At 52.2% G+C, this 26,219-nt stretch overlaps 1 protein-coding gene across 6 annotated transcripts in view; it reads right to left on the reverse strand.

Annotated features, from left to right (window-relative positions):
• Positions 1 to 617: 617 nt before the first annotated feature.
• The window catches only part of MYH14 (myosin heavy chain 14), a 76,478-nt gene continuing 50,876 nt past the window's right edge, over positions 618 to 26,219 (reverse strand). For all 6 annotated transcript variants that reach the window (XM_070450456.1, XM_070450453.1, XM_070450454.1 and 3 more), the window contains 18 exons: positions 24,949 to 25,072; positions 24,178 to 24,349; positions 22,172 to 22,384; positions 21,459 to 21,603; positions 19,908 to 20,114; positions 17,955 to 18,059; positions 17,705 to 17,857; positions 16,290 to 16,538; positions 12,656 to 12,868; positions 11,855 to 12,067; positions 10,575 to 10,736; positions 9,267 to 9,395; positions 8,593 to 8,681; positions 8,375 to 8,498; positions 5,367 to 5,575; positions 3,436 to 3,544; positions 1,609 to 1,781; positions 618 to 1,413 (listed from right to left, as the gene is read on the reverse strand). In XM_070450456.1, the coding sequence (XP_070306557.1) occupies positions 1,254 to 1,413; positions 1,609 to 1,781; positions 3,436 to 3,544; positions 5,367 to 5,575; positions 8,375 to 8,498; positions 8,593 to 8,681; positions 9,267 to 9,395; positions 10,575 to 10,736; positions 11,855 to 12,067; positions 12,656 to 12,868; positions 16,290 to 16,538; positions 17,705 to 17,857; positions 17,955 to 18,059; positions 19,908 to 20,114; positions 21,459 to 21,603; positions 22,172 to 22,384; positions 24,178 to 24,349; positions 24,949 to 25,072 (2,949 nt within the window). In that variant the 3' untranslated portion in view covers positions 618 to 1,253. The remainder of the gene's footprint in view (positions 1,414 to 1,608; positions 1,782 to 3,435; positions 3,545 to 5,366; positions 5,576 to 8,374; positions 8,499 to 8,592; positions 8,682 to 9,266; positions 9,396 to 10,574; positions 10,737 to 11,854; positions 12,068 to 12,655; positions 12,869 to 16,289; positions 16,539 to 17,704; positions 17,858 to 17,954; positions 18,060 to 19,907; positions 20,115 to 21,458; positions 21,604 to 22,171; positions 22,385 to 24,177; positions 24,350 to 24,948; positions 25,073 to 26,219) is intronic.

Below are 26,219 nucleotides of genomic sequence, written 5' to 3' on the forward strand. Positions count from 1 at the left end.
ACCCACTCTGAAGCCAGACTGGGTTCTATTTCTTAGTAGCTGTTTGTCCTTGGGCAAGTCTCTCAACCTCTCTGAGCTTGTTTCCACCACTCAGAAAGTGGAGGTGGTGATCTATTCATTTAACCAATATAAAAAGGAGGGGGTGATCTAGTCATTCAGCAAATATAAAAAGGTTAACTACACCAGGCAGTGTTCTAGACACTGGAAAATAATGAAATCTCTACACCTACTGGTTGAGACTAATGTCCCAAGTTTAGCACAGCTCTGTAAATAGTATTCAACAAACAGCCTAACAGTCACTACTGTCATTGCTTTGCAAAGACTTGAGGGTCAGCTAGAGTGCAGCTCTCCTTCCTACCACTGGATGATTGGGAGGCGTGGAGCCAGGGACCCTGCAGCTCTGAGCCTCAGTTTTCCCATCTGTATAATGGAGGGGATACCTCGGAGGGAGGTAGGGTGAGAAGCGAAGGATTCCTTCCACATTAAATGCTGGGCAAGCTGGAGGCCCCCCGACACCGACCAGCTGGATTAGAACCAACCCACTGCCCCCCGACCCCGCACCGCCCCTCGCCCGTCCTGTCTCCCTACCCCTGGAGGAACACACATAGCCCGCGGGGTCCAGTCGGGTTGGAGTTTATTTCTGCCACGGTTTGAAGGCCGGGAGGGTATGGGGCCTCCTCCAGCCCCCATGGGAAACTCCAGCTGAACTGTGATCACACAAGAGCAACGGGAGGGAACCTGAGGGGAGGGGGGATGTGTGAGGTCCCCTTATCCTGACCCTTCTGCAAGGGTCAAAGGCTGAGGGCCGCCTGGAGCTCAGAGTGCCGGTTCTCATAAGTTCCGGGGTCGGTGGCTAAGTGGAGAGACAGGGAGAGGGAAAGAGGGAGGGCGTGGGGGGAGGGGAAGGGGGAAGGGATGTGGAGAGTCAAGCTCCCTTCCTAACAAAGATCATTCATAACCGAAGGAAGGATTTGGAGCTGGATGGGACCCCAGCTTGCCGACCACACCCGAATTTCTCCCAAGTGAGATCGCCCCAGTCTGCGATCCGTGCTTGCCCGCTCCTCTGTTTAGGGGTTCACAGGGAAGTCTCCCGGGACCCCCGGGGTGGGCTGGATAAGTGCTGTCATGCCGGAAGGCGGCACCGTTTCCAAAGTGCAAGAAGCCAGAGGGCGGTTCTCAGGACAGGCGCCTGCAAGGGGGTGGGGGTGGGGGTGCCAAGGAGGGAGGGCCCGACGGCTGGGGGCAGGGTAGGGTCACTGCGGCGGAGCCGCCGCGGACCCTTCGGGCTCCGGGGGCGAAGGCCCGGACCCCGGCTCTGCCTCCTCCGCCGCCGCCTCCTCATCGGACGCCACGCCCTCCTCCAGCCGGAAGACCTGGCGCACGGTGCGGGTGGTGAAGGTGAGGGGTCCGCGCCTGCGGGGAGAGGAGGAGAGACCAGGAGGCAATTACGGGAGGAGGGGAGAGAGAAAAGTGAGAGGCGGGGGGGGGGGGGGGGGGGGGGGGGGGGAATACGGAGAAACAGAATAAAATGGGGAGGGGGGCACAGAGCGAAGACGCGGGAGCTGGGGGTTTCTGCAGAGGGGCTGCGCGTGCACGGGGTGGCCTCACCGGAGCCGGTTCCTCAGCGTGTTCAGCTCCCGGTTCATGGACTCGGAGGCCTCTGTGACATCCTCCAGCTCGTGCTGCAGCCTCCTGCGGACCGCCTGGGCCCGGGAAGCCTCCTCCTCGGCCTCCTCCAGCTGCCTCTTCAGCTGCTTCACTCGAAGGTTGCCCTTCTCCAGCTTGTGTGGGAGTCGGGGCGTTGGGTCATGTCTCTGGGTGCGGCTCTCACCCAGAGCGCCCCACATCTCCCTCCTCCATCCTGACTGTCACACGCCCTGCCTTCTGTTCATGCTTTTGTTCTGCTCTGCTGGATCCTCTCACCAGCCTCCAGGTCAGGCTCAAAGGCGAAATCACCCGCCACTCGGCCTCAGAGGGGCCTCTCTGTGCTCAGATGTGCCCCTGCCCCTGCCCTGTTCAAGGTCCTCCTGTGATTCTTCAGTGCCGCTGGGACAAGGTCCCAGCACCTGGGCCTGGCGTTCCAGGCCCCTGCAGGGTCTTCTTCCCATAATCGCATGGATCCGGCCATCTGTAGTGAGACCCTCCCCCAGACCCTGCCATCTCTCTCTCTAAGGAGAGGACATACATAATCTGCCTCCCACCAACTCCTCTAACCTCGTTTATCACTCAACCCCCCAACCCCATTCTTCTTGCAAGTTATTCTGCTCTGCTTTTTTGCTTGGGACTCACTGAGCTGATTTCCATAGCCCAGGGTCTTTGTACCGGCTATTCCCTCTTCCTGGCTCTTTCTCACCTTTCAGTATCAATTCAAATGTCACTTCCTTAGAGAGGTCTTCCGGACCACCTCCCTCCAAATCTAGGGAGGATTCTCCAGTCCTCTGTATCCCCCTCTCTCTTTATTCTTTTTTCTTCATAACCCCTTTCACAATCTATGATTATCTTTGCTTGTTTATAGGTTTACAGTGTTTTCCTCTTCCTGTGTTGAAAATGTGAACTTCATGAGGGCAGGGACATTCTCTGTGTCATTCACAGCCATATCTCCAATGGTTTGCACAGTGCCTGGCACATAGCAGGTGCTCAACAATTGTTTTGTGAAATAATTGGTGAATAAAACACAGCTGAGCTTTTAAGGGCACAGCAAATAGAGTGAATTACATTTGAGCCTGGGGTGGAGGCTGGCAAGAGGACCTAGGAGGACCTGATCCATACTGTCTTTATTAACTGTGTGAATTTGGGGCAAATTATACCCCCTTCTAAAGTTTCCATTTTCTCACCTGCAAAATGGAGCTAAGGAGAGAATGCAAGCATGCTGTCTTTTTGTTTAAGTAGGTAGCACAGTATGTGGGATACATTTACTAATCAATAAATAATTAAGGGGACAGATACTCAGCCAAAGTGCTGAAGGTTGAACTCTGGCTCCATCTCTTACTAAACAAATAATTGTGATCAAGTTACTTCAGTTTTCTGACATGAATAAGAGGGAAAATAATAGTACCTACCTCATGAGTTCTGATTAGAATTAAGTGTTACTACATGTTATGTCTTTAGCACTGGCTAAAGAAAGCTCTCAATAAAACCATTTTATTATTTAAGCTGTGGCCTAGCCTCTGAGTAGGATTTAACCTCTTCCCTCTCATTAGCTGTCTCAGCTCCCCACCAGGGCTTTTCCTAGATTCCAGAATTTACAGATCACAAAAAGTCACTAATTCAGGCTCTCCGCTGATGCACCAAGCCCCAGTACGTTGTCTGCACTCGGTTTTAGTCCAGTACCCACACATTACCTCTTGTGATGGGAGCTCACTACCTCTAGAGATGCTACCTCTCGGTCAGTGGTCCCCCCACTCCCACTGCTTCTCCTTGACATCAGCTGCTCACCTGGTCCCGGAGCTGGTCAGCCACCCTCCGCTCCTCCTCCACCTGGAGCACCACCTCTTTAAGCCTCTTCTCAGCCCTCCGCACCAGCTTGCCAGAGAGGATGCGCTCCCTGAGGAGAGGCACGAAGGGAAGAATCAAAAGAATTGCTCACCTGGGGTTCTACCCCCGCCAAGCCTCGTCCAGTGGCTGCCTGTTCTTGGAGTGGCCTCTGCCCACCCACCCATGACTGGCTCCCACAGTCTACTGAGGCTTGGGGGGTACCAGGCTACCACCAGGGCATCTAATCCTTGACTTCAGCTAAGGTGCTTGATGTTCCTAAAAGTGTGTCTCCATGTCTACACCAGTTTTCCACATCCTACTAGGTCTCTCATGTTCAACTGTATCCTCCACCCCGCTCCCAACCCTCCTCCTCTCAGGGAACTGACCGACTGACTGCAAGTCTCCAAATCAGACCGCCAGGCACCATCCTCACCCATTTTCTCTCCTTTGCCCCACCCCTGGCCTGTCAGTACCCAAACTTTGTCCCACTACCCCCTCGACTCTGCCCTGCCCCCTCCTTAGCCTCACAGCCCCAGCCCCCAGTTCAGGACCTATCATCTCCCACCTGAGCTCCCTTCTGCCTGGCCTGGAATTTTCTTTCTCCCTCTCTTCTTTCCCTCAATTTCCTTTTCAAGCTCTTTGTGTTTGTAGAACACTCTGGGAGCCCAAAACTCCATCCTTAACCATCTCTGCTGTCTTCCTTTCTCACTCACACACTTTTCTTTGGACACGCTCAGCTGTGCCCTAGGTTTCTACAACCATCAACAGCCTGGTGTCCGCTAAATCTGTCTCCTGAGCTCTAGCCTGGTTCGGCCCTCAGCCTCGGCTGCCCCCTAGACCCTGTACACCCTGCACTGGGCTCAATGCCTTCTCCCAAACCTGCTCCTCCTCCCAGTTCCCAACGATCCACCTAGATCTGCAGGTCAGACACCTGGCACCATCCTTACCTCCTGTCTCCTGAATTTCCCTATCCTGATGCTCATCCATTCTCTCCTGCATGGACCACCATACCAGGGTGAAGTCCATGTGATGGGGACCCCCAGCAATGGGTGGTGCTTGACAACCATGACTGGATATTCTGTTATGTCTGAGCTGGCCACATGGCTTGTTTTAGTGAAAGGATGTGGCAGAAGTGACACTGTACCAGTTCCAAGTCTAGGCCCTAAGAAACTTTCTCTCTTGGAACCTTCACTCTGTCATATGAACAAGCCTGGTTCAGCCTAGAGCAGAGACAAGTTAGCCGAGCTGTCCCAGGCAAGACTGTAGACATGTGAGAGCCCAGCCAAGATCAGCAAATCCATCTAGCTGACTTTCAGCTGAGCAAAGATGCATGAGTGAGGCTCACCAAGCCCAGGTCAGCAGAACCTACCAGCCATTCCAAAGACTCATGAACAATAATAAATGATTGCTGTTTTAAGTCACTGAAATTTTAAGGTGGTTTGTTGGGCAGCTTCCCTGCATATGGGGCTTTCTTGGTGGTTCAGATGGTAGAGAATCTGCCTGCAACACAGGAGACCAAGGTTTGATCCCTGGGTCGGGAAGATCCCCTGGAGAAGGAAATGGCAACCCACTCCAATATTCTTGCTTGGAGAATCCCATGGGCAGAGATGCCTGGCTACAGCTCATGGGGTCACAAAGAGTTGGACACGGCTGAGCGACTAACACTTGTTATGCAGCTATAGCTAACTGCTACGTTACTGTTTAAATTATACAGTGGGAATGCAGTTACTTGCAGCACAAAGCATCATAAATGACACAGGAAATCATCAACCATTAATATTATGATGCCTTTTGGATGTTTCTAAACCAGGTGCTTGTAACACAGCTCCCCTTTGTCTCATTGCCCAGAACGTGAGGGTTGCCCTCCAGCTGTGCCCTCCCTTCCCACTTACCTGCTCTCCTGCTCCAGCTGCTCCTCAGCCTGGGCCAACTTAGACTCAAGGGCAGCGATGATCATCTTCTGGCGGGCTCGGGCCCCAGCATCTTCCTCACCCAGGCGTTCCCGGAGCTCCTGGACCTGCCGTTCCAGCTGCTGCCGCCCGCTCTCTGCCTTAGCTGAGAAACTTCGCTCAGCTGACAGTTCTGTGGTCAGTGATTCTACCTGTAGCAGTGGGGAAGGCAGGACTGTCATGGCGGAGTCTCGGAGGGAAGGTGGGAGGTAAGTGCCAGAACCTCCCATAATTAAGTGAGTTGATCTTTGTTAAGTGCATGGCACAGAGCCTGGCACATACTAAACACTCAATAAATGTGTTTTTCCTTGATTGGCTTATCAGCCAACAGCAGTGCAAGCTCTGGGTTTTAACCTTTTGGATAGGTTTTTGCTATTTTAATAAGACCACAAGAGGAGACTGGTGGTCCAGTGATTAGGACTCTGAGCTTCTAACGCAGGGGGCTCAGGTTTGATCCCTGATTGGGTAACTGAGGTTCCACATACTGTACAACTCAGCCCAATAAATAAAGAAGTCCAGATGACTATCACAGGCTTGTTTAAATGCTGTCAATTCTATCTTTGACTGTGAATGAGTCTATTCCAAGGGTTATCACATTTTTGTTTGCACCAGGCTCATCCAGAGAGCTTGTGAAAAAAAAAAAAAGAAAAGGACCATACGATCCCACCCTCCAGAGATTCTCATTCAGCAAGTCTGGAATGAGGTCCATGAGTCCGCATTTTCAACAAGCACTTCAGGTGGTTTTGGTAGAATGATATGCAGGATCGGTTTGAGAAATGCCAGCTCAATTAACAGGAGTTACTATATTGCTAATGTATAACCACACCCCTAATAATAGTGCCTGTTTATTTATTCATCTCGTACTCTGAGTGAGGTCCCATGCTGGGGACACGGAAATGAGTCAGATGTAGTCTGATTCATACTTTACTTCATTTCACCCTCACAGGAAGAGACCGACGTGGTGATTAGCATATGCTATTTTTTTAACCTTTTATTGGAAAATAAAACCGTGATACAGAAAAAGTAAAAAACAGATCAACTATATGGCTTAATAGGTTGGGCTTCCCTGGTGGTTCAGATGGTAAAGAATCTGCCTGCAATGCAGGAGACCCAGGTTTGATTCCTGCATTGGGAAGATCCCTTGGACCAGGGAATGACAACCCACTCCAGTATAGGTTAATAAAAGGCAAACATCATTGTCACCCCTGCCCAGGTCAAAAAATAGAACTTCATGTATCCACTCTACTAACAACCTCTTCCTTTCAGCCCAAACAACATGTCATCCTGACATTTTTCTGTTTTTGGATGTGCTGTGCAGCTTGTGGGATCTTATTTTCCAAACCAGGGGTTCAATCCGAGCCTCCTGCATTGGGAATGCAGAGTTTTAACCACTGGACCACCAGGGAACTCCCCCCTCCTGACTCCTAGGGTGATCACTTCCTTGCCTTTTCTTTTTTCTTTTGAGCTTTATTACTCAAAGATGCATCCCTAGATTCTATAGTTGAATCCGGCCTATTAAAATTTTTCTGTACCTGGTTTTTAAGTCTCTTTTAATCTATAGTTTCCTCCTCCATCCTTTCTTAAGTGTGTTAGTTGCTCAGCTGTGTCCGACTCTTTGTGACCCCATGCACTATAGCCCACCAGGAGTCTACTGAGTCTCCTGCATTGGCAAGTAGGTTCTTTACCACTGAGCCACCTGGGATGCCCATACTGGATTGGGGTGGGCCCTAAATCCAATGGGCTTCCCTAGTCGCTCAGTGGTAAAGAACCCACTTGCCAATGCAGGAGATGCAGGTTTAGACCCTGGGTCGGGAAGATCCCCTGGAGGTGGAAATGGCAACCCACTCCAGTGTTCTTGCCTAGAGAATCCCCTGGACAGAAGAGGCTGGTGGGCTCAAGTCCATGGTGTCGCAGAATCAGACGTGACTTGGCAACTGAAAAGCCTCGCACTAAATCCAATATGCCTGGTTTCTTTGCAAGGAGGAAGGAGGAACAGACACACAAAGAAGACACAGGGAAGGCCATGTGAGGCAGAGGCAGAGACGGGGCTGATGGATCTACGCGCCAAGGGTTGCTAACCAGCAACCAGGAGAGAGGCCTGGAAGAGATGCTCCCTCAGAAAGAATGAACCTGATGACACCTTGATTTTGACCTCTGACCTCCAGAACTGTGAGAGAATAAGTTACTGTCTTTTTAAGCCACCCAGTTTGTGGCAATTGGTTGCAGCAACCTCAGGCAGCTAATACAGTGACTAATTAGTATTTTTTAAAAATGTCATTGTGTACTTGAGGGTTTAAACAGATTTGATGGATTTAAGTCAGTTGTAATTATGACCCTGGTTGAAGCTCAAGCTGCTCCATTTGGGGCCAGTTGGGACCCTTTCCAGGTTGACTTCTAAATGCTTTTGAGATCACCAGGCTAGCTTCCTGGGGAACTGGTGTATTATGGACTGAATGTTTGTTGCCCCACAAATTCATATGAAGTCCTAACCCCCAGTGTGTATCTGGAAATGGGGCCTTTGGGAGGTAATAAGGACTAGATGAGGATAAGAGGATGGGGCCCCCATGATGGCATTAGTGCCCTTATAAGGAGATATCAGATAGCTTGCTCTCTCTCGCTCCCCCCACATGCACAGAAAGTTGACCCCAGTGATTGCAGGATGAGATGATGGCCACCTATAAGTCACCACTTATAAGCCAGGAGAAGAGGCCTTGGAATGAATCCTATATTACCAGCATTATGCTCCCTGGATCCAGCCTTCAAGAAGCCTCAAAAATACAACAGAATGAATGCATCTATTCCTCCCCCACCTAGAGAACTTCCTATTCAACCTTCAAAACCCAACTCAAATATTCCCTTTTCCTATGTGGATTGAAAAAGAGGACTGAAGGTGTTATGGTCCCAGGTCAGTGGGGACTCAGGCTGGCAGGGGGTGACCCAGCTGTGCTTACCTGCAGGAGAAGCTTTCGGTAGCGGTCATTGAGCAGCTCTGCATTGCTCTGCTCCTCCTCCAGCTCCTCTTCCATTTGCCCCAGGCGCCCCTCCAGCTGACGCTTTTCATCTAGAATGGCAGCCCTAGGGAGAACAGGCAGGGCAAGGTGGGGGGGAGGTGGGAGGGCAGGATGGCCAGAAGAGGGCGCCCTGCCCCACATTACCATGAGCCACTCACTTGCTTAGGCTGCCGTTGGCCACCTCATCTGCCATCTCATCCCTCTCCTGCTGGGCCTGCCGCCGGGCACGGTCAGAGGCGGCCAGTTCCTGCAACGAGCAGAATAGGCAGTTGTGGTGATGGAAGGCTGGCTGAGCACTGGCCTCCCTACCCCTCACGCCTCAAGTCTCTTGATCTTTTTTTCACTGCACTTAAACATACTACCCCCCGGATAACCTTGGAATGAGCTTCAGTCTATAGGCAGATGTCTCCCATATCCATCTCCGCAGCCCCTGATCCGTGTCCATTTCTTGCTGCCCGCCCGCCAGGCTCCCTCACCGTCATGCTCTCCTCACTGAGCCCAGCATCTCTTTTCAGACCAGTTCCTCCTCCAGTTTACCTCAGTCATCGGGCCAGACCCACTCTCCTCCCCTCCTCTGCCCCCTTACCACCCACAGCCCTGTCCATCCTGCTCCTTCACTCTGACTGCTCCCTCTTCTGCGTCCCGGCTCAGGCTTCATCGTCCCTCTCCAGCCTCCCTGTCTCTATTCTCCCCGCTATAGCCCATCCCCACACCGCCCTCGTGGCTTTCTGGCTCAGGACCCTAGCGCGGCTCTGGAGCATCCCGGCCCCGCCCACCCTGGCCCCGCCCACCGCAACAGCACCCTCCTGAGCCCCGCCCACCCTGGCATCACCTCCTGCAGCCGCAGCACTTCCGCCTCTAGCCCCTTGAGGCGCTTCTCACTCTCCCGGTTCTGGGCAAAGATCTCCTCTCTTGAGCTGCGCGTCTCCTCCACCTCTCGCCACAGCTCCTTCATCTGGGCCTGAGCGGAACGGAGCGAGTGAGCGGGCCCAGCCAGGTCCTACCTCACAGAGAATCCCCCCAGCCCCGCTACCCTCGCAGTCAGCCCTGTGGGGGCTCCCCGTGAGCAAGCAGAGCCCTGAGGACTTGGGCTTCTACAGCCCGCTTCCAGCAGCTGGCTGTGTGACCATGGGCCGGTCCCCGCCCGCCCTTCCCCCCCTCCCCCACCCGTCTCTGGGTCTCACCTCTTTAAAAAAAGAAGCACATCACTGGGAAGACCCAGAGGGATCGGGTGGAGAGGGAGGTGGGAGGGGGGACTGGGATGGGGAATACATGTAAATCCATGGCTAATTCATTTCAATGTATAACAAAAACTACTGTAATGATGTAAAGTAATTAGCCTCCAACTAATAAAAATAATAAATAAATAAATAAATAAATAAAACAAAAAAAAAAAAGAAGCACATCAAAATTAAAGCAAGCGTAAAGTGGGGATAATTATGTGGACTCTGGAGTAACAATAGAGTTGGGAGGGACTTCCATGGCGGTTCACCAGTTAAGACTCCCGAGCTTCCACTGCAGGGGGCACAGGCTCGATCCCTGGTGGGGGAACTAAGATCCTCAAGTCAAGCAGCTCCGCCACAAAAAAGTGATGGAAAACACCGATCACTTACTTAGGGCCAGTCTATTCTGTACACATACTGACACCCTTAATTCTCACAACTCCAGTTGGTGGGGACTATTTTCCTACTCAGTTTACAGATAGAAAAACAGGTGCAGAAAGGTTCAGCAACGCACTCAGGGTGGTGAGTGGCAGAGTCACGACCTGAACCCAGGCTGCCTGACCCTGGCGTTTACACTTTTGGCCACTTTACTACCTGACCACTATTTATTTATGTCCCCATCCAGCAGCATGTAGGGTCTTAGTTCCCTGACCAGGGATCAATCCTGTGCCTCCTACAGTGGAAGCGCAGAGCTTTAATCACTGGACCACAAGGAAGTCCCAAACATTAAGCAATTTAAGTAAAGGAACTAAAAAACATAAAAAGAACCAAATGAGCCTTTGGGGCATGGATGTTTCTAGAGCTGTTGCCTAACGTGGGTGCTGCTCCTGGGATCGAGAGGGCGGGGTGCGAGCGTTGTTTGGAGCTGGAGCGAGGGCGGGGCCTCCCCTCTCCACGGCTTCAGCCCCACCCCTTACCTGCATCTTGCGAAGCTGCTTCACCGCCTCCTCCTTGCCCTGCCCGGCGGCCGTGGTCTGAGCCTTCAGCTCCTCTAGCTCGGCCTCCAGCTTCTTGCGGGCCGCTACGGCCAGAGCACGCTGCTTGCGTTCCTCATCGCGCTCCACCTCTGCGTCCCTCAACTGGGAGAGGGGAGGCCGGGAGGGGCGGGTTCAGGGGACAGGAGGCCCAGGCTCCCCTTACAGGCCAGTGGCATAGATGTCTACCCTCCAGCCCCTGCCCAGGTCTCCAGCCCCACTCCTCCTGCCCCTTGCCTCTCTCCACCTCAAACTCAAGCATCCTCTCCAACTTCACAGCCCTAGCTCAGGCCGTATCCCTCCCGCTTGCCCCAGCCTCCTCTTTGCTCCCACCACTCCCCTCCAGTCCATTCCTGAAGGTTCTAGAAGGGTCCTTCTACAATCACAGCTGACACTGCTCATGGCCCTCCTGTGACCGGCTTCCTGGTGCCCTCAGGACAAAATCATGCATGACCCATGGCTGGGTCAGTGGGGCCAAGGGAGATTTCAAAAGAAGCGCTCAGATACTGCCCCCATCCTGGCCTTGAATCATCTCTTCATCACTTGCTCTGGGCTTCCCAACTCCAGTCCCCCCGCTCCAGTCTGCTGCCCACATGTCCCCACAGGGCTCTTTCTGATATTCAGGGCTAACCTGCCCCTCCCACGCTCAGCACACATCACGGAGTGAAAAGCCTTGCCCACAGACCACAGGAAATTCCTCCACTGAATGAAGAATGAATGAGTGAATGTGCAGAGAGAGAAGAACGGAGTGAATGAGGAAGCAGATGAAGAAATAAATGAAAAAGGGAGGAAGGTCACAGAAGTGGGGTGAAGACAAGCTGGTCAATGAGCAGGTAAAAAATGGGTAAACGGGTTGGTTGGGGGTGTGGAGGAGGTGGGTAGATACTGGGGTGGTTGGGCTGGAGAGAAGAGGTTGATTGGAGCAGGTATTGAGTGGATGGAGAAGTCGGATGCAGAGTTGGTTGTGTAGAAGTGTTGGGTGTGTATGGGCAGTTGGGCGGTTGGCTCAGTAGATGGGATGGTGGTTGGGTGGACCGGTTAGTGGATGGAGGGTGTCTGAATGGGTCAACAGGATGTGCGTGTGGGTCACGGGTCATGGTGGGTGAGCGGGTTGGGGAACAGCAGGGTGGCTGGCTAGTAGGCGGGACTTGGGTAGAAACCGAGTGGCAGGCGGGTGGGTGAGACTTCCGGGCACGCCGAGCTGCGCGGCACCCTGCCTGTACCTGCTTGGCCAGCTGCCGCCGCCTCTCCTCGCCCGCCTCGTCGCGGCCCTGCAGGTCCCGCTCGTGCTGCGCCTTCAGGGCCTGCACGGTCACCTCCAGGCGCAGCTTGGCATCCTCGGCCGCCGTCAGCTCGTCCTCCAGCTCCGTCACCTGCGTTCGCAGGTCGCTGGCCGCCTGTTCGGCCACGCGGCGGGCTCGCTCCAGCTCATGCACCTGGGAGGCGAGTGGGCAGAACGAGAGTGAGCCCTGGGCCCCTGGACCACCGAGGAGGCAGGAGGCCAGGCCCGGAGCCCTCTGCTAGGCTAGAAGGGAGGGGAGCTTTGATAGACGAGGGGGAGGCAGCGAGATGACGTGTCCATCCTAGCTCCTTCTTGACCACAGTCACCTACACACGGCACGGGCGGCTCTCCTGCTCACTGCGTACACGTGAGCAAGTGTGTTTAGGGGGAGAGTCCGCGCACATTTCGTGAACACACACCTGCACATGGGTGTTTTCTAAGAAGCTCTCATGGTCAGCATGTGCACATATATATTTGCTGGAAGATTCTCCCCGTGTGCTGGGCCCATGAGCCGTTGCCTGTTGATACCTGGCTTTCCTCACTTCCCGGGTGTGTGCGTGAACACGTGTGTCTGGGACGCGAACACGGGGACTCTCCGACGCCGGTTCCCTTCACACACATGTGCTTATGTGCCCCAGCGTCACGGGCTGGGCTGGGGTGGGGGAGCACGGTCGCCCACGTGTGTGTGTGTGTGTGTGTGTGTGTGTGCGCGCGCGCGTCCCGGGGACCCGGGGCCACTCACGCTCTTGCCGACGTCGTCCTTGCTACTCAGCAACGCCTCCAGCTCAGCCCGCAGCGCGCGGTTCTGCCGCTCGAGCTCTTCGCGCGCCTCCTGCTCCTCCTCCAGGGCCCGGGTCAGCGACAGTGTCCGGGCCTCGCGCTCGCGGCCCTCGGCCTCTGCCCGCTCCCGCTCCTCCACCGCCCTCAGGACCGCTGCCTTCTCCTCCGCCAGGAGCTTCCGGGGTGAGGGAGATGGGGTGGGGGAGACAGGTTAGCTGAAAGGAGTGTACAAGGGGACGGGGAAGAGAGAGGGGCCAAGGACGGAGAGACAGACAGACAGACAGAGGCAGAGACACAGAGGGAGATAGAGGGATTAAAGTTGCCACTGGGTCCGGGACCAGCTCGCTCTTCGATAGATCACTCTGTTGATGGGAATGTAAATTGGCGCAGCCACTCTGCAGAATAGTGAGGAGGTTCCTTAAAAAACTAAAAATAGAGTTACCATGTGCCAGAGTGCTGAGTCCCTTCAGCCCTGTGGGACTCCTTGTGACCCCATGGACTGTAGCCCACCAGGCTCCTCTGTCCACGGGATTCTCCAGGCAAGAATACTGGAGTGGGTTGCCATGCCCTCCTCCAGGGAATCTTCCTGGCTCTGGGATGGAACCTGAGTCTTCAGTGTCTCCTGCTTTGGCAGGCAGGTTCTTTAGCATTTGTGCCACCTGGGAAGCCCCAGAGTTACCATATGATGCAGCATTCCTACTCCTGGGCATAGAGCTGGAGAAAACTTTAATTCAAAAAGATACATATACCCCAGTGTTCACTGCAGCACTATTTACAATACCCAAGACATGGAAGCAACCTAAATGTCCACAGATGAAGGGGTGGATAAAAAAGATGTGGTCTGTATATACAATGGAATATTACTCAGCCATGTAAAAGAATGAAATAATGGCATTTAGAGCAACATGGATGGACCTAGAAATTATCATAGTAAGTGAAGTAAACCAGACAAAGACAAGTATCATATGATATCACTTCTAGGTGAAATCTTTAAAAAGTGATGCAATTAAATGAATTTATTTACAAAACAGAAACAGACTCACAGATATAGAAAACAAACTAACAAACTTGTGGTTACCAAAGGGGAAAGGAGGGATGGACAGATTTGGAATCTGGGATTAACAGATATACACTACTATATATAAAACAGATAATTAACAAGGACCTGCTGTAAAGCACAGGAAACTCAATATTTTCTAGTAACTTATAAGTAAAAGAATCTGAAAAAGAATATATGTATCATATATAAATATATGAATCACTCTGCTGTACAACTGAAACTCATGCAACAGTGTAAATAAACTACACTTCAAGTTTTAAAAAAATTAAATGAAAGGAAATTTAGAGCCAAAAAAAGGCAAAACCTTAAATGGATCAAACTGATCAGCCCCTCGCTTCATATACCCAAGAGAAGAAAGGGTTTTCTTTCTTCCTCTTGTAGTCATAGTAGGAAAAAAATACATAAAAATTTAAAATGTACTTCAAACCTTCACTGTTTTTTTATGACATAGCAATTGATAAACAATAAAACCTATAAGACATGCAAATATATATATATATTTATATGTATATTTGTTGCTGTTCAGTGGCTAAGTCATGTCGAACTCTTTGTGACCTCATGGATGGCAGCACGCCAGGCTTCCCTGTCCTTCACCATCTCCTGGAGTTTGCTCAAACTCATATCCATTGAGTTGGTGATGGTATCCAACCATCTCATCCTCTGTCATTCCCTTCTCTTCCTGCCCTCAATCTTTCTCAGCATCTGGGTCTTTTCCGATGAGTCAGCTCTTATATTTTTGGAAGAGGGTGTTTGCTATGACCAGTTTGGTCTCTTGGCAAAACTCTGTTAGCCTTTGCCCAGCTTCATTTTGTACTCCAAGGCCAAACTTGCCTGTTACTCCACGTGTCTCTTAACTTCCTGCTTTTGCATTCCAATCCCCTATGATGAAAAGGACATCTTTTTTGCTGTTGTTGTTGCTGTTAGTCCTAAAAGGCCTTACAGGTCTTCATAGAACTGGTCAACTTCAGCTTCTTCAGCATCCAGCGGTTGGGGCATAGACTTGGATTACTATGATGTTGAATGGTTTGCCTTGGAAACGAACGGAGATCATTCGGTTGTTTTTAAGACTGCATCCAAATATTGCATTTCGGACTCTTTTGTTGACTATGAGGGCTACTCCATTTCTTCTAAGGGATTCTTGCCCATGGTAGTATATATAACGGTCATCTGAATTAAATTCAGCCATTCTAGTCCATCTTAGTTCACTGATTGCTATGATGTCAATGTTTACTCTTGCCATTTCCTGCTTAACCTTATATGTGTGTGTGTGTGTATATATATGTGTGTGTGTGTGTATATATATATATATATATATACAACACAAATTATTTCTTTTAAAATTTTTTCAATGATCTATGGAATAGTATTAAACAAATGAACATATATGTATTTGGAGTTTGAGAAGAAGAGGGGAGAAAGAGAGAATGGGGCAGAAAAATATTTGAAAAAATAATGGCTGAAGATTTCCACATCTGATTAAGAACACTAACGGAAACCTGTTGGAAGCTTGGCAAAATGAATTAGAATAAATACAAAACCCCACAGCTGATCTCATAGTCAAACTGCTAAAAAGCAAAGATAAAGAGAAAAAAGTCTGAACCAGCTAGAAAACCACATCACATTACCTACAGGGAAACCATGATTTATATGATTGCTAACTTTTAATCTGAAACAGTGGAGGCCCCAGAACATGGAATGATCTCTTCCCAGTGAGGAAAGAATAAAACCTGGAATTCAACAGCCAGTGAAAACAGCTTTAAAAAATGAAGGCAAAAATAAGGACTCTCCCATTTTCCAGATGAGGAAAATGAGGCAGAGAGATTGTGCAATTTGCCCAAGCCACACAGCCAGAAAGGGCCCCAATTGGGATGTGAACCTCAGGGTTGCCTGATCTTAATGCTCTGGGGATCTGAGAACTTTATTCCATTCTTACATTGTCAGATGCTCAGTATTATCCCCACTTCCAATTTTTCCTTTCTTCTTTCTTCTTTGGCTGTACTGTATAGCTTGCGGGATCTTAGTTCCCCAACCAGGGATCAAACTGGAGCGATGCAGTTCATGGGGTCACAAAGAGTCAGACACGACTTAGTGGCTGAACAACAACAACAGTAGTGAGAGCACAGAGTCTTAATCACCAGACTGCCAGGGAATTCCCTTATCCCCATTTTCTAGACGGGCACACTGAGGCTGAAATGGGACAAACAGTTTGCCTGAGGCCCACAGTGAGTCAGCAGCAGAAGCAAGATGTGTTATTTCATTTCGCCTTCCTAAGTATACCCTCTGGTGTACCTGCAGGACACTTTTGGGAGTAACAGTGGGTACCAGCAGTAATTATTTGGGGGCAGGAGACATAAGCCAGGATCGATGGGCATTCTATTCTACAGGGGCTCAGAGGGAAGAGGCATCTTGCCCGAAGGTCCTTGCAGATTCACAGCTGAGCTGTGACATCACCTGTTACTGATGGCTCACAATGACCGTGACGGGCAGCGGGGGTGAGCATCCCAGCTCCCCAGGTGGCTAACCCAAGGTGCCTCACCTGGTCAAACTTGCGCTGCTTCTTCTCCAGCGCGCTCACGAGCTGCCGCTGCTGCTCCAGATCCACCGTGGCATCGTCCAGCTCCTGCTGCAGCCGCCGGCGGCCCCGCTCCAGCCGCTCCACCACTTCTGCCTTTTCTGCCAGGCGCTGGTTCAGGGCCTCAGCCTCTCGGGCCGCCCGGCGCCGAGCCTCCTCCCCTGCCTCCAGGGCCCCTGCCTCCTCTTCCTGGCGCCGCCGCCACTCTGAGAGCTGGGGTTGGGGGTGGAGGAGAGAGAGGGAGGGTGGCACCCGTGTCTGCGACCCAGGTGTGAGTTGGTAGGGCCCCATTTCCCAGATGAAGAGACTGAGGCCCAAAGAGGGAAATGATTCACTCTGTTGGGCACTTCTGCCTGAAGAGTAGGGATGAGGTTGTGAGTTCTTGGAGCCCCAGTTCCTCTAGGACATTAAAATGGTTCCCACAGGACCCAGAAGATGAATCAGACGTGGGTTCTGTCCTGGGGAATCCCCAGTCTGATGGGGGAGACTGAGTGTCACAACCAGGGTGATAGAGGCTAAGGTAGAAATAGGGAAGCCACAGGTGTCCACCAGACAGGTTCAAAAATCTATTCAGAACATTCAAGAGACTTCCTGGAGGAGGGAGCATTTGTGATGGATCTTGAAGTATGCATAGGAGTTTTCCAGTTAAAGAAGGATATTCACAGGCATACATTCATCACTCATTCGTTCAACAGGCATTTCTCAAGGCATCCCATACATCAGGTACTATGTTGGCTTAGGCTGGGGACCCAGATCTAACTCTGATGGGGTTGCACCTTCAAGGAGCTTTCAGTCTGGCGAGGGGGCTCATGGGCATTGCCAGTTCTAGCCAGTCAGGGTGACCGGAGTGGGGACAAAGGAGAAAGAAGGGTTATGGGAGCTCAGAGAGGGGTAGTGAGTAATTTCTCAGAACAGGAGAGGCGGATGCTAAGTCCTAAACACTGAAAAGCGTTTTCCCACATGAAGTGAGGAAAGAGAGATAAGAGATGAATACAGCTAACGATGAAAGAAGGCCCAGAGAATGCAGGGTCTCTGACAACCTGGTGAGAGGCATGGGTTTTTTCCAGGGCGGGTAGCTGGGAAGCCCTGGGAGATGTGTGACCAAGGAAAAGGCCGAATCCGCTCGGGCTTTAGAAAGACCACGTGAAGGATGAGCCGGAAAGGGAGAGATTAGAGGCAGGGAGGTTTGAAGGGAGGCTGAGAGGAGGATGCAGGTGACAGAGGATGAAGTTTGCACAGGGCTGGGGCTGTGGGGACAGAGAGGAGGGGAGCCTGGGTTGCAGGGTTCTGGCTTGCGACACACTGGCCCGTGGGGTCACCCTGTAAGCCAGGGACCCCAGGAGGAGCCGGGTGGGGGATCTCCCTGCAGGGCTGTTCACCTGGGCCTGGGCGGCCTGCAGCTCGCGGCCCGCCCGCTCCCTGGCGGTCGCTTCCTCGTCCAGCTGCTCCCGCAGCCCGGCTGCCTCCGCCTCCAGGGCTCGTGCCCGGGACCCCAGGGCCAGCTTCGCCCTGGTCTCCTCCTGCAGCAGCTCCTGAAGGTGGACGGGAGGATGATGTTTAGTGTGCGCAGGAGGGTGGGGGTGGGGGTCTGGGTTGGGGAGCGGGTGGTGAGATGGGGGCTGGGGTCACCTGGGCATCGTGGAGCTGGGCCTCCATGCTTGTCAACTCCTTGCTCAGCCTGATGGCTCTGGACTCGGCCTCGCTCAGGGCTCCGGACACATTCTCGAGTTCAGCCTGTGGGGAAGGGGCGTCTTATAATGGCAGCTTCCTGCCAGCCAAGCCCCCTGCTTCCCTGCCTCCGATCCCCACTACCCACTGCTGGTGGGGATATAAAAGGGTGCGGCTGCCGCGATAATCAGTCTAGCAGCTCCTTAAAATGGTTAAATGCAGAGTTTCCATGTGAAAGTGAAAGTGTTAGTCGTTCAGTCCTGTCTGACTCTTTGTGACCCCATGCACCATAGCCCACCAGGCTCCTCTGTCCATGGGATTATCCAGGCAAGAATACTTGAGTGGGTTGCCATTCCCTTCTCCAGGGGATCTTCCCAACCCAGGGATCGAACCCTGGTCCCCTGCACTGCAGGCAGATTCTTTACCATCTGAGCCACCAAGGATGTCAAACCAGAGTTTCCACAGGGCCCAGCAATTCCGCTCCTGGGTCTGTATCCAGGAGAAGTGAAAACAAGTCCATGCAAAAACCTGTACATGGATGTTCACAGAAGCAGTATTCACAGCTGCCAAAAGGTAGAAACAACCCAAACGTCCATCCATGGATGACGGGATAAACAAAATGTGGTCTCGCTAGGCAATGGAATGTCATCCAGCCATAAAAATAATGAAGTACAGAGAGATGCTACAAAATGGATGAACCTTGACAACATTATGCTTTAGGTGAACAACATTATGTGAAGTCAGACACAAGACATGTATTGTATGATTCCATTTCTATGAAATGTCCAGAATAGGAAATCTAAAGAGACAGAAAGTAGATTAGTGATTGCTGGGGCAGGGGGTGAGATTGGGGGACCTTAACCCTAACTCTCGTAGAAGATTTCTTCCCAGGGCGATGAAAAGGTCCTAAAATTAGATTATGGTGATAAACGTACGCCTCTGTGAATATACTAAAACTCGTTGTTCCATTGCTCCGTGGTGTCCAGCTCTTTGCAACCTCACGGACTGCAGCACACCAAGCTTCCTCGTCCTTCACTATCTCCTGGAGTTTGCTCCAACTCATGGCCATTTAATCAGTGATGCTATCTAACAGTCTCATCCTCTGTCGCCCCCCTTCTCCTCCTGCCCTCAATCTTTCCCAGCCTCAGGGTCTTTTCTAAGAGTCGGCTCTTCATGTCAGGTGGCCAAAGTATTGGAGCTTCAGCTTCAGCATTGGTCCTTCCAGTGAATATTCAGGGTTGATTCCCTTTAGGATGGACTGCTTTGATTTTAAATGGGTGAGTTATACAGCGTGTGAGTTATATTTCAATAAAGCTGTTCTCCTGGTGCCCAAACCGCCACCACAATGACCCTGGATGCAGCTCCTGGCCTCGTGTTCTCAGCAATGGACAGGTATTGGTCATTTAGTTAAAAACATAATACAATAAAAATAAAAAACCCACATCTCTCCTAACAACCACATTATGATATTTTCTACCTACAGGTTCAAATGTTCGCCCTGGGTTTTTCTAATCAGACCATGGATTATTTACGACCAGAAGATAAGAAGGTGAAGGGTGGGCGCTGTGGCAGGGTTAAGAGCTGCAATCCAGTTAGTCCTGCCTGGATTCACGCTTTGGCTCTGAGGGACCTTAGACAACCAGCTTCACCTCCCTGGGCCTCAGTTTCCCTGTGTGTAAAATGGGAACAATATTAGCACTTCCTTCAGAGGGTTGGGAGGCTTCAATGAAAATACACAGGATGTTTGGTGTATGGCAACCACTCACCAGATACTAGCTGTTAATGTGTGATAATGCTGAAAAAGTTGGCATGGACAGCAGGGTTGATGTGGACCAAACCAAAGCCCAGAGGAGGCAGGCACCTCACCCAAAGCCACACAGCAGACACCACCGCTGAGCTGGGCGCCCCACTCACCTGGGCTCGCTGCAGCTTCTCCGCAGCCTCTGCTCGGGCCCGCTCCCCATCTCCCGCGCGGCCCTGCACCTCCTGCAGCTGGGACTCCAGGCGACGCCTCCGCTGCTCACCCTCCTGCCGCGCGGTCTGCAGGTTGCTAAGCTCCGTCCGCAGCTCAGACACTTCAGCCTCCAGAGTCAAGCGGGTCTTCTCCCATGTGCCTTTGCTCTGAGGTGGGAGAGCGATTTATGACTCCCTTTCTCTACCAGGCCAGGCACAGGCATGCCCCATGTCCTTTACACTATTTCCTCCGGAACCCCTCACCATTCCTTAAACACCCAGGCACATTCCTGCCCAGGGCCTTTGCACTGACTATTCCCTCTGCCCGGAACATGTTTCCCAGGATGCCAAGATGGGATCACCCTTCACTTCCTTCAGTTGTTTTTTTTTTTTTTTTGATGTGACCATATTTATTTATTTTTGGCCATGCTGGGTCTTTGTGTCTTCGAGGGGGCTTTCTCAGGGTGTGGAGAGCAGGGGCTGCTCTCTAGGTACCATGTATGGGCTTCACATTGCCGTGGTTTCTCCTGTGGAGCATGGGCTCTAGGGCATGCAAGCTTCAGTAGTTTTGGCTCCTGGGCTCTAGCGCAAAGGCTCAATAGTTGTGGTGCAAGGGCTTAGTTATCCCGAGGCCTGTGGGATCTTCCCGGCCCAGGGATCGAACCCATGTCCCCTGCATTGGCAGGCAGATTCTTTACCACTGAGCCTCCTGGGAAGTCCCTTCCTTCAGTTTTTTACTCATAAGTCACCTTTTCATAGAATCTCTCCATGGCCTTCTCTATTTCAAATCACAAAATACCCCTCTCACCCCACTATTAGCATTCTGATCGCCCTTTTTGTTCATTATTTTCCCATAGCACTTATAACCCTGATACGTACTATGAATCTGTTTGGATTGTTTACACTCTGCCTTTCCTGCTAAAACATCAGCTCCACAATAAAAGTGGGTACTGGTTGTCTGGTTCATACTTGGGGCCCTCAATATCCTGCCGGGAACACAGCACATATTCAGCGAACGTTCGCTGAATGAAAGATGGATCAGGGGGGCTTCCCTGGTGGCTCAGTGGTAAAGAATTCACCTGCCAATGCAGGAGACACGGGTTCGATCCCCAGTCCGGAAAGATCCCACATGCCTACAGAGCAACTCAGCCCCGGGGCCACAGCTATTAAGCCTGTGCTTTAGAGCCTGGGAGCCACAACCACTGAAGCCTGGAAGCTCTAGAGCCTTGCTCTGCGACAAGAGGAACCACTGCAATGAGGCCCGAGCACTGCAGCTAGACAGCAGCCCCCACTCACCAGAACTAGAGAAAAGCCTGAGCAGCAGCGAGATCCAGCACGGCCAAAAATAAATAAATAAATAAAATTATTTTTTAAAAAAAGATGGATCAGAGACAGGAATACCTGAGGAGAGAAGGGGGCTGGCCTAGGACCAGCCAGAAATACCTCCCCCACCCAGCATCCCACTTTGCCACCCCATGGCTCCCCAGAAACCCCAGCCCCGTCCCAACCCACCCTCCGGGCTTGCTCCAGCTGCTCCGCCAGCTCTCCCAGGGCCTGGCCATGGCGCTGCCGCAGCTCCTGCACTGCCACCTCGTGAATGCGAGTCTCCTCCTCCAGGGCCTTCTTCAACTCCGTCACCTCCTGCTCTCTCTTGGACCTTTTATTGGGGAAGGGGGATGGGGAATAGAATTTCAGACCAGAGCAAGACTGGGACTTCAGGGCAGTCCCCGCCAGCTGGCTGTGCTTCCTCTTCTTCTTTCCCTCCAAGGGTGGGGACTTCATTCTATATTCCTCGAGGAGTATGGGTGGTAATGCTGCAGGAGGAGTGTGGCTTTAAGAGTGAGCTCCTACGCATCTGTCAAAACCCTATTCAAAACACCCCTTCTCAAGGAAGTCGTCTTCAACTCCCTCCCACAGAGTGATACAGGGGTCTTCTCTGATCATCCACGATGGCCTGTCCTACTCCATTAAAGCTCACTTAGCTCTGGACCGGGTCTGTCTTTGCCTGAATCTGCCTACTCCTAGACTGGGAGTTCCAGAGGGCAATGCCCGAGTCTGATCCATTTATGTCCCCAGCTTGGTCCAGAGCCAGTGCCCAGAAAACAACTGGTGAATGACTCAACATCTGTGCAGATGGAGAGTTTGGACCCATGTCCTTTTCCTCTCTTCCCAACCCGGCTCCACAGGTGTTCAACTGGTGCCAGCTGCCAGCCGCCCAGCCTCACCGGAGCTCCTGCTGCGCGTTGGTAGAGTCCAGCGTGTCCTCCAGCTCGCCCCGCAGTGCCTCCAGCTCCTCACCCAGGTCCCGGCGCTGCTTCTCCGCCTTGGCCCTGGCCGCACGCTCGGCCTCCAGGTCCTCCTGGGCCTCGGCCAGCCCAGCCTGTGCCTCCCGCAGGGATTTGAGTAGCTGGGCCCGGGCTCCACCCTCTTCCTCTGCCCTGGGGGTGGACAAGGACGAAGGGGGTTCACAGAGGGACAGGCAGGGGGCGGAGGGACGAGACACGGCCAGGTCCAGATTCGAATCCCAGCTCTGTCCTTGGACACATGCCTCTAGGACTCAGAGTCTCGACTTCCCTAGCTGTAAAATGGGGATGACACCACTGGTATCACGAGGATACTTACTAAGTTCCCTCCACTTGAGAGCCCTTTGCCTTATCATCCCATGTGATGTTCATGCCCACGCAGGAAACTGGGGCACAGAGTGGGAAAGTACTTGCCCCGGTCACATGGTCAGTGGGTGGCTGACCCCTGAGCCCCTCCTCATGACCCCTCCAGGATTGAGCTCTTGCAAAGAGGAGCCGAATGGAGGGGCAGTGTGGGCTGCAGGTTAGACGGCTCAGGGAAATATGCTGACCACAGTTTGTGTCCGCTGCTTGGCCACCTGCCCTGGCAAGTGACAAGCTCTCTGAACTGCAGGCTCCCAGTTTGTGAGAGAGCATGACTGCCCACGTCACAGGGCTGCCACGAGAATGGCAATGGAAACAGTATTACAAGTGCCAAAGGCTACACGTTACACAATTCCACTTATGAGAAGTAGCAAGGACCAGCAAATCTAGGTGGCCAGAAAGCACACTGGTGGTAGCCAAGGGCTGAGGGGAGGGGGCAGATGGGGAGTGAGTTTTTAATGGGACTTTTTTCTGAGGTGATGGCAGTGATTGCACAGCATTGTGAATTACCAAACACCACTCAGTGGTATGCTTTAAAATGGTTAATTTTGCTATGCGAATTTCACCTCAATGCAAAAGGAAAAAACAGTAATAATGGAAAGTAGGAACAGACACACCACAGCATCAGTTGAGGCTTTAGGGTGTGCCAAGCATGTCCTCAGCGCTTTCTTATTTAACCCCCACACTAACCCTGGGCTTCCCAGGTGGCTCAGATGATAAAGAATCTGCCTGCAACACAGGAGACTCGGTTTCAATCCTCGGGTCGGGAAGATCCCCTGGAGAAGGAAATGTCAACCCACTCCAGTATTCTTTCCTGGGAAATCCCATGTACAGAGGAGGCTGGTGGGCTACAGTCCATAGGGTCACAAAGAGTCAGACACGACTGAGCAACTATCACACTAACCCTGGGAGAGCTTCTATAATCACCCCCATTTTCCAGATGGAGAAACTAAGACTTGAGAGGTGATGTTACTCGGGTAAGGTCATGTGGCCAGAAAGGGGAGGAGCTGGGATTTGAACTCAGCAGTCAGGCTGGAGGGTGCACGTTCTTAACTCTCCCCACCAACCCTGTGTCCCATTGATTCTGCAATGCACATTTCCCCAACATTGTAGCTGCTCTGAATTCCAGCTGCATCCATACACAAGGGCGCCTAAGGTCACAAGGGTGAAAAGCATCTGAAACAGTGCACGCCATATCTGGCACACAGTAAGCGCTCAATAATTGTGAATGACTGACATTATGATGATTATGACACCTAAGACGGCCAGATCACTTATATAATCACAGCGGATTCTAAGTTGTTCGGCTTTGAGAAGCTGGGGGATGGGGGTGGGGAGAAGAAAATAAAAGCATTTTCTGCCCTCAGTGCAAGAAACTGTTAAGTTACTAGACACGCAGGGCCAGCTTTCAGTTTTCCCTTAACCAGGCGGGCCTGGAACTCTGGCTGTGTCCACCTTACAGAAGGGTACACTGAGGCTCTGTGGGTGAGCGGGTCTCAGCCGGGCGCCTCCACCGCCGCTAGGTGGCGCCCTCGTGCCGCGCGCCCCGCCGGCCCGCCCCGCACCTGGCCAAGGCGGCCTGCAGCTCCTCCTCCTTGCGGCCCAGCTGGGCGCGCAGCTCCTCCGCCCGCTGCTGCTGTTCCGCCATCTGCTCCTGCAGCTCCGAGCCCTCCACGTCCAGCCGCCGCTTCAGCTTCTCCAGTTCCTGGCGGCTTTTCTCCTCCTTTCGGAGGCGGTCTGAGGCGGGAGGCGGGGCGGGCCACGCATGAGGGAGCCACACCCACACCCCCAGGGAGACCCCCAGTCCCCTCGCCCCAATCATCGCAAGCACTTCTGGGGCGTCAAGCTGAGCTCAGCCTCTCTTTCCACCCCTCCCCATCTTTCCCAGCTTCCCCACCCCTGGGACAGCCCACTGGCCCCATCCCAGACCAGACCCCCGAGGCCGTCCTCCCCTCTCGCCCCCACCCCACCCCCAGCCCCTGCCGGCTGGCCGGCTGGCTCTGCCCTGTCCTCTTCTCCCGGCCTCCCCAGCCTCCTCCGTGCTCCCTCCCTTCTGTTTCTGCTTCTGAATCCTCAGCAAGGGACAGAGAGAAAAAAAGTGTCTGAAACAGCGGGAACATCAGCTAGAGAGAGAGTCACCCAAGATACCAAGGAGAGAGGAAGAGAACCGGACTGGGAGGGAGGACACACAACCTGTCCCCAGCCTTCTTTCCTGCCCCCATTTAGCAGATATGACTACTGAGGCCCCACAGCACATGAGGGTTGTCCCTCCCACTCCACCCCCACCCCTACTGGAGCGCGCATAGGCCCCCCACTGGAGGGGTGCAGGAGCTCACCCTCCATGTCTGCAATGGTGGCCTCATATTTGAGTCGAAGCTTATTGAGGCTCTTTACTTTCTCCTCCTCCTCAGCTGCCTGGGATGAGAACTCAGACAGACGCTCCTCCAGCAGCTTCCGCTCCTGAGCATAGTGGGAGGTGGGGGTGGGAGTCAGGGGCTCGACACTCATCTTGGGTGTCATTCCCATCTGTGTTTCTGCTCACCTCCATCCTTCCCTGACCTTTCCTGCTCCCACCCCCTTCCCTCCTTTCCCCTTCTCCACTGTCTATGACCCCATGCCACCCCCATCAGTTCTTGGACTGTTAACTGCATATGCTCCCACTATTGGAAGGATACCCCCATTCATTAACCCATCGGCCCTCGGATGTATGCTCATGTTGATTCACATCACCTGCTATTATAAACAACACTGCACTGAACATCCTTGCACTTCAGCTGCCTGCACAGGTGAGCTCTGGAGCCTCGTCACTACTCCAGGTCCGAATCATGGACCAGCGCATCAGCACCAAATGGGAGGTTGTTAGGAATGGAATCTCGGGGTCCCCCCCAAGACCTGCCGAGTCAGAATCTGCACTCTAACAAGTTCTCCCTGTGATTCTTGGGTACATGGGAGTTTGAGAAGCACTGGCTGGGAACAGCACTTTTTTCTTTTCTGTCTTTTTATTATTTTTTATTTATTTTCATTATTTATGTATTTTTTGAGCAGCATTTTCCATACTGTGAGTGGTTTTGGAAATCTAGGCAGTGGGTTGTACAGTGTAGCAGAGAAGAGCCATTGCATTCAAGGAATGTTCCAGAAAACTCCTGTGCATCGTTGAGCTCTCAACTCAGGCACTACTGCCTCCAGGAAGCCTGTCCTGACCACGCCTAGTGCAGGTCAGAGCATCTCCTTCCACAGATTTCTGTTCTTTTCTGACAGTTTATAATTATTTCATAATGTATGATTATGTTGATTTCCTGGGGTGACTCAGCTAGCATCCCCCTTGCCCCTGACCTTGTGAAGAAGACTGAAATGTTTTTCTAGTTAGTTAAATGCTATATTTCCTGTGCCTAGCCCAGGGGTTTAACCCTGGGCAGGTTAAAGATGGTGGCAGACTCTTCACCACATCCCCAGCCATGGGCAGAGTCCAATTCTCCACCCCTTGAATCTAGATTGAGTCTGCTTTAAGCTCAATGGTCTGCATATCACAGCCTGCAGGCCAAACCTGGTCCACTGCTTGTGTTTATAAATAAAGTTTTATTGAGATGCAGTCACGCCCATTTGATCA

The sequence above is a fragment of the Odocoileus virginianus genome, chromosome 20, assembly GCF_023699985.2.
Source record: "Odocoileus virginianus isolate 20LAN1187 ecotype Illinois chromosome 20, Ovbor_1.2, whole genome shotgun sequence".
NCBI lineage: Eukaryota > Metazoa > Chordata > Mammalia > Artiodactyla > Cervidae > Odocoileus > Odocoileus virginianus.